The following is a 10,073-nucleotide window of genomic DNA, read 5'->3' as shown; positions in this document are numbered from 1 at the left end:
AACTATAAGTGCAAAAGATAAAAAATGGTGGGAATTAACATACTCAAAAATAGAACAGACCAGAAACAGAGAGGAATAAGGACAAGTCAGGACAAATAACCCAACAAAGACTGGCAACAGTGGAAGTTTTTAAACAAAGTATGCAACAAGAGAAATAAATGGCTAATCCAGTGGCACAAATGTGAACAGGCTCATGTGCGATGAGCATAAACAGGACCCTCCGAGTGGAATGTCCGACAGGGGCGGCTACTAGTGGACAATTATTTGCGGGCCCTTCCACACTTCCGCAGGCCCCTCAAGATGATAGTTCAGTGTGTGGGTGTGGGGTAAGAGTGGAATTTTTTTTTGTGGTCCCCTCCAGACAACCGGCCAAGCGGGGGGCCCTGGCAGACTGGCAGAGATATTTTAACACTTAAACACTATATTATAGCTTCTAACAACATTTTAACTTTCTGTTTGACCCTTCCCTCTCCCAACCTTGCCCACTTTACGCCCGCAAACGGGGCCCTGTAGAGGCCGTCGCAACTGGGTACCCCCACCTCCCCTCTAAGTTCCGCCGCTGGGCAAATCACTAATACAAGACGGGAGCCAGAATCACCAAACAAGGCACAGAACCCACCAAAGATGCACTTTTAAAAGTGCCCAACGTTATGAAATTTGGAATTAAAGAACAAAAACATGACTTTATCATAAGTTTTATTTACAAGGGAATTACAAAATGAATGCATTTCAAATATACACTGTCCATTGCAGGCATGCCCGTCGAGCATCAGAACCAGGGTCTCCACGCGAGTGAGGTTGACGTACTTGTCTGTGCGGAGTGTGGAGGTGACCTCAGGGAGGTGACAGAAGGGTAGTGGAAGACCGTGGGACCCAGCGTGGGTGAGGAGGAACCCACGTGGGCAGGAAGCGTGTGTAGGCTGGAAAAAGAGGCGTTGGCCAACGGAGGTGACAGGCTTGGGGGGAAGGAGAAGCGACAGGCCAACGAGGGGAAAGGAGGAGAGGAGGAAGCAAATGTGGAGAAAGTGGGAGAGAACCAGGGAGAGGTGGGAGGGGAGTGGTGCGGAGTGGAGCAAGCGTGAGGCTGAGGCGGCGAGTAGTTGATGGTGTCTTCTTTACTGTCAGATGTGCAAATGGCCTCCACCGACGCCGCGTCCAGAAGCCTCGCGAGGGAGTTTAACGCCGGGGGCCGCCGGGCCTGCTGCTTCTCGGCGTGCTGCCTCAGGCCCTCCAAGAAGCCGGCTCGCTGCGAGGCCGGCATCTTGTGCATGTAGCTGACCATTTCAGACACGCACTGCTGAAAACCGGCACCCTCGACGGTAAAGAGAGGGGGGCCGCTCGGATGGAGACTTACCGCGCCGCTGGGAGCATCTGGCGGATACAGAGGGACGGTTCCCCTCATTAGGTGTTGCACAAGTTGACATGAACGTGACTAAAACCTAGTTGAGATGATAAAGCACATTGTGCGACTAACCATTGCTCATTCTCTTGCCATCTGTCCATTTGTGAAGATACTCCACGGTCAAGTCCAAAATTTCCGCTTTCTCGATTTTGGGATTCTGCAAACGCTGTTGGTGATAGTGTTTTCAATACAATTCCCCAAAACTATTGCTACTTGGTCGCATTTTGTTTTGTTTTTTAGAATAACGGCAACTCACCGGATCGGCTGTGTTAGTCAACAACAGGTTTCTCAGCTCAGCAAGACTTTTATTTATCCGATCTCTTCTTTTCTTTTCCACGGCAGGTTTGAGAATCTGTGGAGAGGAAACGGAGAGCAACACGTTACAAATTGACCAAATACAGCACATAGATTTGAATATACACCAACCCTTTAAAATCTAATATGGAACCTTCTGAGGTATGAGCATATTAAGTGGAAGGTTGGAGTCCGAAAAAAGATTTGACAACCATTAATTAAAACCAGGAAAATATTTTTTGTTAAGTCTGACAGCTGTTGGAAACAAATTTATAGGCGCAGAATCCAAAACTTTTTTTTTACTCTATCAAGTCAGAGTTTTCAACTATCAGATGCCCATTTAAAGCAGATTGTTGACCTGTTGACCACATTAGTCACGTAGCATATTTTAAACCACCCTTATTTGATATTACTACATTTAAGTATTTTCTTAAGGCATTTTTAGTATGTTCTTACAGTATGCATCTAAACAAAACAAGCTGAAAGCGCACGGTGGTACTTTGGGTGTCGAATTCGCCTCTTGTAGGACGTTTCGCCGGTGTAGCACATTTTGGTAGGAGACCGTTTTTTTTTTTCCTACTCTCGTCTCATCCCGTCTTTCCTGTTCATTTTGCTTTTGCTGCACGTTTTATGAAATATCGACAGCGCTGTTATGCTCATTAATGTTCATTCCGGGTTCAAATTGAAAGGGTTGGTCAGATGACATGTTTATGTCGCTAGAGTCATACTCTGGAAGCCCGGCATTGTAACATAGTGACATCACCGCCCTGTGGCACCCTACTAGTTAAACGAATTTTTACAAATTGCATAAAAATGAAAACATTAAGAGGGGTTACAATATCAAATCATTTTAACTCATTATAACATTTATCTTTTAGGAACAACATGTCTTTCTATCCGTGGATCACTTTAAAATGTAATAAAAATACTGTACACATGTGATTGTTGAAAAAGAAAAAAAAAGTCAAATAATGACATACCATGAAGTATGAAAGAAATAAAAATGGCTTCAGTGATCATTTATCACAATTAGGTTTTTAGTATAGCTTGTGTGAAAATATTGGCGTGATAGAACAAAATCTAACTGCAGTTTTGCAATCATCATGCCAATTTTAGTAATCAATAGAAAAATCTAACACTTTTTTTCCTAAATTGTTGCCTAGTGTAATTAAAGATACTAATGGGGTGACTCAAAAATTGTGAATATTATACTTATTCACAAACGGTAATAGCAAAAATATGTGCGTAATTGAAGCCCATTAAAAAAGTACATTGAAAACAATAAATCTATATATCAAAATAAATGATCACGTCTGACTGCCATTGACAGCGATAGACGTCCGTTCCATTTTGACTGGCAGCAATCTGCAAGCCCTCCCAGTCAGAATGGATTGGAACTATTTTGCCGTCAAAGGCAGTCAGTGTGTTTAAAGCATTTTTTCCAATATTGACTGTGTCGGATACCTGAAAGGGGAGAACCAAAATATTAGAAACACATCGCAACAATAATACAGTGTTTAAAAAATAAATTTAAAAAACTCATGCAGTTTGTAAATTAGCCCATAATATATATTTCATATTGACTAATGTACATTAAAAAGCAACTGATGATTCAAAACTTCTGTTTTACTCAATTTAGCAGCCCACAAGTCATATAAATTGCGTTGAAAAATGTTTAACCTCACCCGTTTTCTACCCTTGGGATCGTCCTGGAGTGTTTTTGCAAAGTTCCTGGTCATGTTGGGTCCCAATGAAAAAAACTGCCACAGTGACCAACATTGTGATGATGGCTCAAAGGGTGTTTAAATAGGCCCCCACAGGTTGCCTCTGATTGGCTGACAGGTGTCTGTGACCACACCTCTTGATACCCAATGGCTTTATCATAGGCGGAGTTTGACTTTTGTGGCACCGGGGGCAAAACATGTTGATGGCCCCGAAAGGCAGTGTCAGCAATAAAATTAATTTATAAGATAACCGCTCGGATAGTAGCTTCCCAGGCATCCCAGCTGTCTGTGTGTGCGTGTATAAGCAAGCACATTTTTCTTTCTTACCTAGCGGAGAAGTAGACGCCTGCATCCTTTTTGACTGAATATTCCAGCCAGGAATATTTATAATACTACATTGAAAATGAGTGTTTTTATTGTTCCCCATCATTTTTAGGGGAATTCTAAATCAGGCTGCTTAGGACAGCTATGCTTTTGGCCAAAGATCGTCGTCCATTGACTATGGTACGGCCACTGGTGGCTCTGTTGTACAATTAACGTCTTCAGTGGGGAAAACTGAAATTCCGCTCATCATTTTCGCAGTGCTCGCCGGTGTTTCATGCTCCAGATCTTCAATCCTTGGTTCTCGCTCAGTAGATATTGTCGCTTTTGAAAGCTTAGGTTTGAAAAAATGATGTATATCCATCTTACATCTTCTGTCCTCAGGTGATTTTGGCTAAGCAAAGCAAATGACCATCTCTAAGGTGCTAATCACAAGATCTGTTAAAAAAAAAATAACTTTGACCCTTCATAAAAAATAAAAAAAATTGTGCATTTCATTCATTTTTTGTTGATTGTTTTATTGCTTTGCAACTTTTATAGACAACATTTTACCGGCAAAGTCTTAATTTTAAATTAATTACATGTAATGACATTTTCGGCCACAAGGAGGGTATGCTCCCCTTCCCCCGGCCCCGCCTTAATGTCCATGTATGGGCTTTATTGAAACTTTAACTCAAATTACACATATAAAATTAAATTGACTTGGAATTTTCAATTACAAAATAATTAAGAAATAATTTTATTTAGGAAATGGTATGTCTTGTTTTGGTTCACTATTATAAATGCATTTCAATGAAGGAAGAGGATAAGTGACTCTGAACATGAATGAATGATGGACGAATGAATGAAAGTCCTATAGACATTAATTACAACCTGAATGCCTGGTACTGAATGATCATGTTTCTCTGCCATTGACGCCAATAAACGTCCAATCCAATTTGACTGGTAGGGCTGGCAGCAAACTATATCCCAGTCAAAATTGACCTGAGGTCTATCGCTATCAATGCTAGGCAATGTTTTTTGTTTTTTGTTTTTTTTAAATAAATAATATATTTATATGCAGTAGGGCCGAGAACAAAAAGTGGCATTTGCCATGTGGCAAAATCGGCATTTTGGGTTTTTTTTTTTTTTTTTTTTTTTGCCATGTGGCAAAATTGATTATGCCAAATGTAATTTTTTTGCCATGTGGCAAAGTGTGTTTTGACATGTGGCATTTTTTTGCCATGTGGCAAAATGGATTTTGGTTTACGCCATTTTGGTGGGGGGGGGGCATTTTTGGGGGTAAATGGCATTTTTGCAGGCCATGCACGTCCAATCCAATTTGACTAGTAGGGCTGGCAGCACACCATATCCCAGTCAAAATTGACCTGAGGTCTATCGCTATCAATGCTAGGCAATGTTTTTTTTTTTTTAAATAAATAAATATATTTATATGCAGTAGGGCCAAGAACGAAAAGTGGCATTTGCCATGTGGCACAATCGGCATTTTTTGGGTTTTCTTGCCATGTGGCAAAATTGATTATGCCATATGTAATTTTTTTTGCCATGTGGCAAAATGTATTTTGACATGTGGCATTTTTTTGCCATGTGGCAAAATGGATTTTGGTTTACAGCATTTTGGTGGAGGGGGCATTTTTGGGGGTAAATGCCATTTTTGCAGGCCATGCACGTCCAATCCAATTTGACTGGTAGGGCTGGCAGCAAACCATATCCCAGTCAAAATTGACCTGAGGTCTAACGCTATCAATGCTAGGCAATGTTTTTTTTTTTTTTTTTTAAATAAATAAATATATTTATATGCAGTAGGGCCCAGAACGAAAAGTGGCATTTGCCATGTGGAAAAATTGGCATTTTTACGTTTTTTTGCCATGTGGCAAAATTGTTTCTGCCATATGTAATTTTTTTGCCATGTGGCAAAATGGATTTCGGTTTACGGCATTTTGGTGGGGGGGGGGGGCATTATGGGGGGTAAATGGCATTTTTGCAGGCCATGCACGTCCATGCAATTGACGGCTATGCTCGTCCAAATTTTCAATTCATATTAAATGGCAAAAAAACGTGTGGCTGTGATTTTTGACCATGCACTTACCATTACAGTGCAATGACATTCAAATTGACGTCCAAGTTTTTCATTCATTTTAAGCCAAAATCCATTTTACCACATACCCCCAAAAAATGCCACATGGCAAAATCAAATTTGCAACATGGCAAATACCACTCTTGGTTCTTGCTGTCTCTCTTTAGGTGTGTGTTTAAAAAAAAAAAAAGATTCAAAACGAAAAATTTGTAACATTTATATCATTAATTAGGATTTGAATTCACCTTTACATGCCCTTACAGAAGTGCGAGGCTGGGAGAGGACCTTCATTCTCTCTTTCTCGTGGGAACAGAAATAAAGTGAGAAACTGCTCAGCTTTTTATGACGTGTGAGACTTCACTGCTTTGTATTAAGTGATGAACACGACCGTATGACAGTTACTATCAAGTCAGTTTTCTTGTTTCTGCTGCATTTATTTCTTAATTATGTCTTTTTTCTGTTAAACGTCATTTTGGCATATTATGAGGACAGCGCATGGAGTTTATTTTCACGGAAACAGATAATACACGTTTGTCTGTCTGCTAGTAAAGAAAATGATGACGTGTGAGGATGATGATTACACCCGCGTGTCAAGTGTGCTGTTCGGGCGTCACATTCGTACCTCATGTTTGCACTTCACAAAGCAGACGGACCACATGTTGCATTTACTACACGTTCCCACGGCGGCACTCCGAAACACACGCACAATTGGTCAGCGTGACCTCACGATACGCTCCAAAAGTCATGATATTGAAAGTCGACGCTCCATTTGATGCCCACAAAGCGTACTTTAAAAGAAATAAGCTCCATCACAGGCTCAAACGAGCATATGATTGCTTTTTATTTAAGAGGCGTGCATAGCCACTTGGTTTAATGCCTCGCCCATGAATATAAAGGCAGATTCAAAAAGAATGTGCCTAGATTATCATTACAAAACATAACAAAACTCTGGCATAGGCAAATGTGTTCAACATATAACTTCGAGTGTTATTTCATGTATTTCAAGTGCCAGTGATGATTTGAGCGCTTGATTAGAAAACTTGAAGGTACGTAATTTTCGAACTATAATCCGCTACTTTTTTCCCTCATTTTGAATTAGAGCTGATACGAATACTCGAGTAACTCGTGTTTATAACTCGTGTTTAAAAACTGATCCGAGTAATTTTATTCGCCTCGAGGAATTAATTTTGCCAGTTCTAAGCATCACGTTTTGCCCAGATTACTTTTTTTTTTTTTTTTTTAAACCTGTCCTGTTCAGCTGTTTGACACAGAGAATGGAAGTCTAAGTCAGGGGTCCCCAACCTATTCCACTAAGGCACACTGTGGGTGCAGGATTTCATTCTTACCAAACAAGATGACAACACTTTTTCCCCAATCTGGTGTTTTACAAGTGCAATCAGTTGATTGCAGTCAGGTGTGGCTTGTTTTAGCAGAAGCCTCATTGGTTCAACTGTCTCTGCTGGATCGGCTGGAACAAAAACCAGGACCCACAGTGTGCCTTGAGGACTGGGTTGAAAACCCCTGGTCTAAGTGCCCGGATTCTGAACAGTTTTAATGTTTCACATTGAGAGTCTGACATACTCCCATTGTGATCATTCAAAATACCTTTTTATTATGACAAAGCAGCGAACAGGAAGGGATTATGGGGGGACAGAAGAAAAGAAATACAAGAGAAGAAGGAAAAGAAACACATACACAAACAACAACTAGAAATACATTGAACATCTAAACTAGTTTCTAATATGCTGGTGCTATCGTCAGCGAGATGTATTTCCGGTTTACGCCATGTGGGGGCCTATTGGCCAGTGAAAGAGGAGAATGGGGGTGGGGGTGTCTATAAGCTAAGTGATTGAAAGGGGTAGAGTGTACACAAATCAGTTCTGTGATCTAGAACCCAGTAATCGTGTGAATCTCTTATGAGTGTAAGCCCGTTGGCGACCAACCCTACGCCGCCGCATCGCCAATCCCGGCACCGGGACCCCCAACCAGAGCATGCCCTACCACATCCAGCAGCACGCAGGCCCCACCGGGCGCGCGACAGCCACGCAGACGGGCGGAGAAGCCGCCCGGGCGCCAACCCAGGGCCACGGTTACTTATATCTATTATTAAAAAACACAACAAAAAGTAAATGTTTACATTATCTTCAATTTTAATACACATCCCATGTTCTTAAGTAGTTAAAATTGAGATTTGGCTATTTAGTATGTGAGGAAATGAGGGAAAATAAAAATTAGGAGATGGAGGTTGGGGTTATAGCTGTTTTTGTTAACTTTTATTTTGTAAATCATTGAAAAAAATACAATTTTGTATGAAAATCAGTTTTTGTATGTGTTATAGAAATAACTGACCAAACCAGTTTTCTTTGCATTTCAGTGCTAACGAATTCAAACGAATTCACGCTAACGTGTCTTACATACAGGCTTTATTTAAACTGTAAAAAAATAGCGCTGTAGAGTGATTAGGGTTTAAAATACATACATAATAAAGCTAACTGTCAATTTTAGCTCAGTAGTCATTGTTGGATAAAACACCGAGTAGCACTGGTCTCTAATGTGCTCCAATACAGCAGGTATCATACATTTATTTTGAACACTGCAAAAACTCAAAATCCTACCAGGATTTACAGTTTAGACTAACTTAAAACTTACCTAGAACTTTAAAATTCTTGACACACATGGAAATTCAATTGTAACACGTGGGGAAAACACCTAACTTTTAAGTGATGTGTGTAGCATAATGACATTTTTAGGTAAGAAATGAAAGATTTTTTTTTTTCATAAGATCTAGAAGTTTTTTGAGTAAAAGCAGTGAATTTTTTTTTTTTTTTTTTTGTGTATTTACATCTGAAAGCAATTCTTGGCTGTTTTCAACAATGTACATCGAAAATAAAGACTGATTGACTGAAAATGGTTCAATATTTGATTAAATGTCGTTTTCTCATGTACAGTATATTGAATATTGAAGGAAGGAAATTGCTCTTTACCTGAAAAAATATATATATACTGGACTGTCTCAGGAAATTAGAATACACAATATTCTAATTTTTTGAGACAGTCCTGTGTATATATACAGGACTGTCTCAGGAAATTAGAATACACAATATTCTAATTTCCTGAGACAGTCAGGAAAGAGACAGTCCTGTATATATACACAGGACTGTCTCAAAAAATTAGAATATTGTGTATTCTAATTTTCTGAGACAGTCCAGTATATCCGATGACTCGATAGAATTTTCAGTCGAATACTCGATTACTAAAATAATCAATAGCTGCAGCCCGATTTTAAATCCTGCGTTTATAGTCCAGCGCGGCTTATTTGTTGGGCATACTGAACATGTGCCCAAGCTTGTAACTTTTTTTTTGTTTATATTTTTGATCTATCACAAGATGATTTTGGCACATTCTCTTTGAATCACCCTGTATTCCATTTCATTGAATTCGGTTAGATTAGATTAGTGTCAATTTTATTGTTAATAAAACTCATTCAGTGCCATTGATGGCAAAACACCTCCACTCTATCTTGAATGGGAGATGCTGCCAGCCTCTCTCAGTCAAAATGGATGGACGTCTATCGCCGTCAATGACACTAAAACATGATAATTCACTGCCAGACCCCCAGTTTGAATTGATTATCTATGGGTGGATTATACAAAGACTGTCCTGCGAGCTACATGTGACTCTTTCTTTCTTTCTCTAATCCAGCCCACCGACTATTGAGCAAATGTCACGTAACATTTCTGGGATTAGTATAACTGTTATTGTAATAAAAGTCGTTAATTAAAATGTATTTAGTTAGATTTTTTTATTCATTAGCTCATTTAGAAATTCTTTTTATATTCTAATAAAATATGAAATAAACTGCCATGATTACTACTGTGTACATGTATTCAAAACTTCAGACTTAAGTGATTATCTTGGTCATGTAAAGTTAAATATTAGAAAATATTATATTTTTAATTATTAATCAATATGGATTAATTATTATTATTAATATATTTATAATAATGCAAAATTCATAAATTAACACAATGTTAATGAAAACATATTAGTGAAATTTAGATGAATAAAAACAGAAATACACATTGGTCATAGGCCCAAGTAACACTCTAACATTTATCAAAAGTAATAATTTTTGCATAGTACTTAACTCAATGCATGCCACTGGTAGACTGGCTGTGAGTGCTCATATGTCAGTGCCATTGATGGTGCTAGACATTCAATCCATTTTGACTCAGGGTGAATGAACGAGTGTTTA

At 39.2% G+C, this 10,073-nt stretch overlaps 1 protein-coding gene across 1 annotated transcript; it reads right to left on the bottom strand.

Moving 5' to 3' along the window:
* Nucleotides 1-769: 769 nt before the first annotated feature.
* Nucleotides 770-6,476, bottom strand: her11 (hairy-related 11). The gene is made up of 5 exons (XM_057849659.1): nt 6,441-6,476; nt 3,382-3,456; nt 1,659-1,754; nt 1,475-1,568; nt 770-1,371 (listed from the first exon to the last, which is right to left on the bottom strand). Exons 1-5 carry the CDS (start codon nt 6,474-6,476, stop codon nt 770-772), a joined length of 903 nt encoding a protein of 300 aa, XP_057705642.1.
* Nucleotides 6,477-10,073: the final 3,597 nt, after the last annotated feature.

The sequence above is a fragment of the Corythoichthys intestinalis genome, chromosome 11 (assembly GCF_030265065.1).
Source record: "Corythoichthys intestinalis isolate RoL2023-P3 chromosome 11, ASM3026506v1, whole genome shotgun sequence".
Lineage (NCBI taxonomy): Eukaryota > Metazoa > Chordata > Actinopteri > Syngnathiformes > Syngnathidae > Corythoichthys > Corythoichthys intestinalis.
Note: the sequence above shows the minus strand (reverse complement) of the source record. Positions and strands in the feature narration are given on the sequence as shown.

What these genes read in the sequence shown, in the direction of transcription:
- her11 (XM_057849659.1), bottom strand. Translation starts at nt 6,476, where the DNA reads ATGTGGTCCGTCTGCTTTGTGAAGTGCAAACATGAG. An exon ending in ATCCCAAGGGTAGAAAACGG is followed by an intron (nt 1,755 to 3,381) that starts GTGAGGTTAAAC and finishes TCCTCTCCACAG; the next exon opens with ATTCTCAAACCTGCCGTGGA. An exon ending in TGACTAACACAGCCGATCCG is followed by an intron (nt 1,569 to 1,658) that starts GTGAGTTGCCGT and finishes TATCACCAACAG; the next exon opens with CGTTTGCAGAATCCCAAAAT.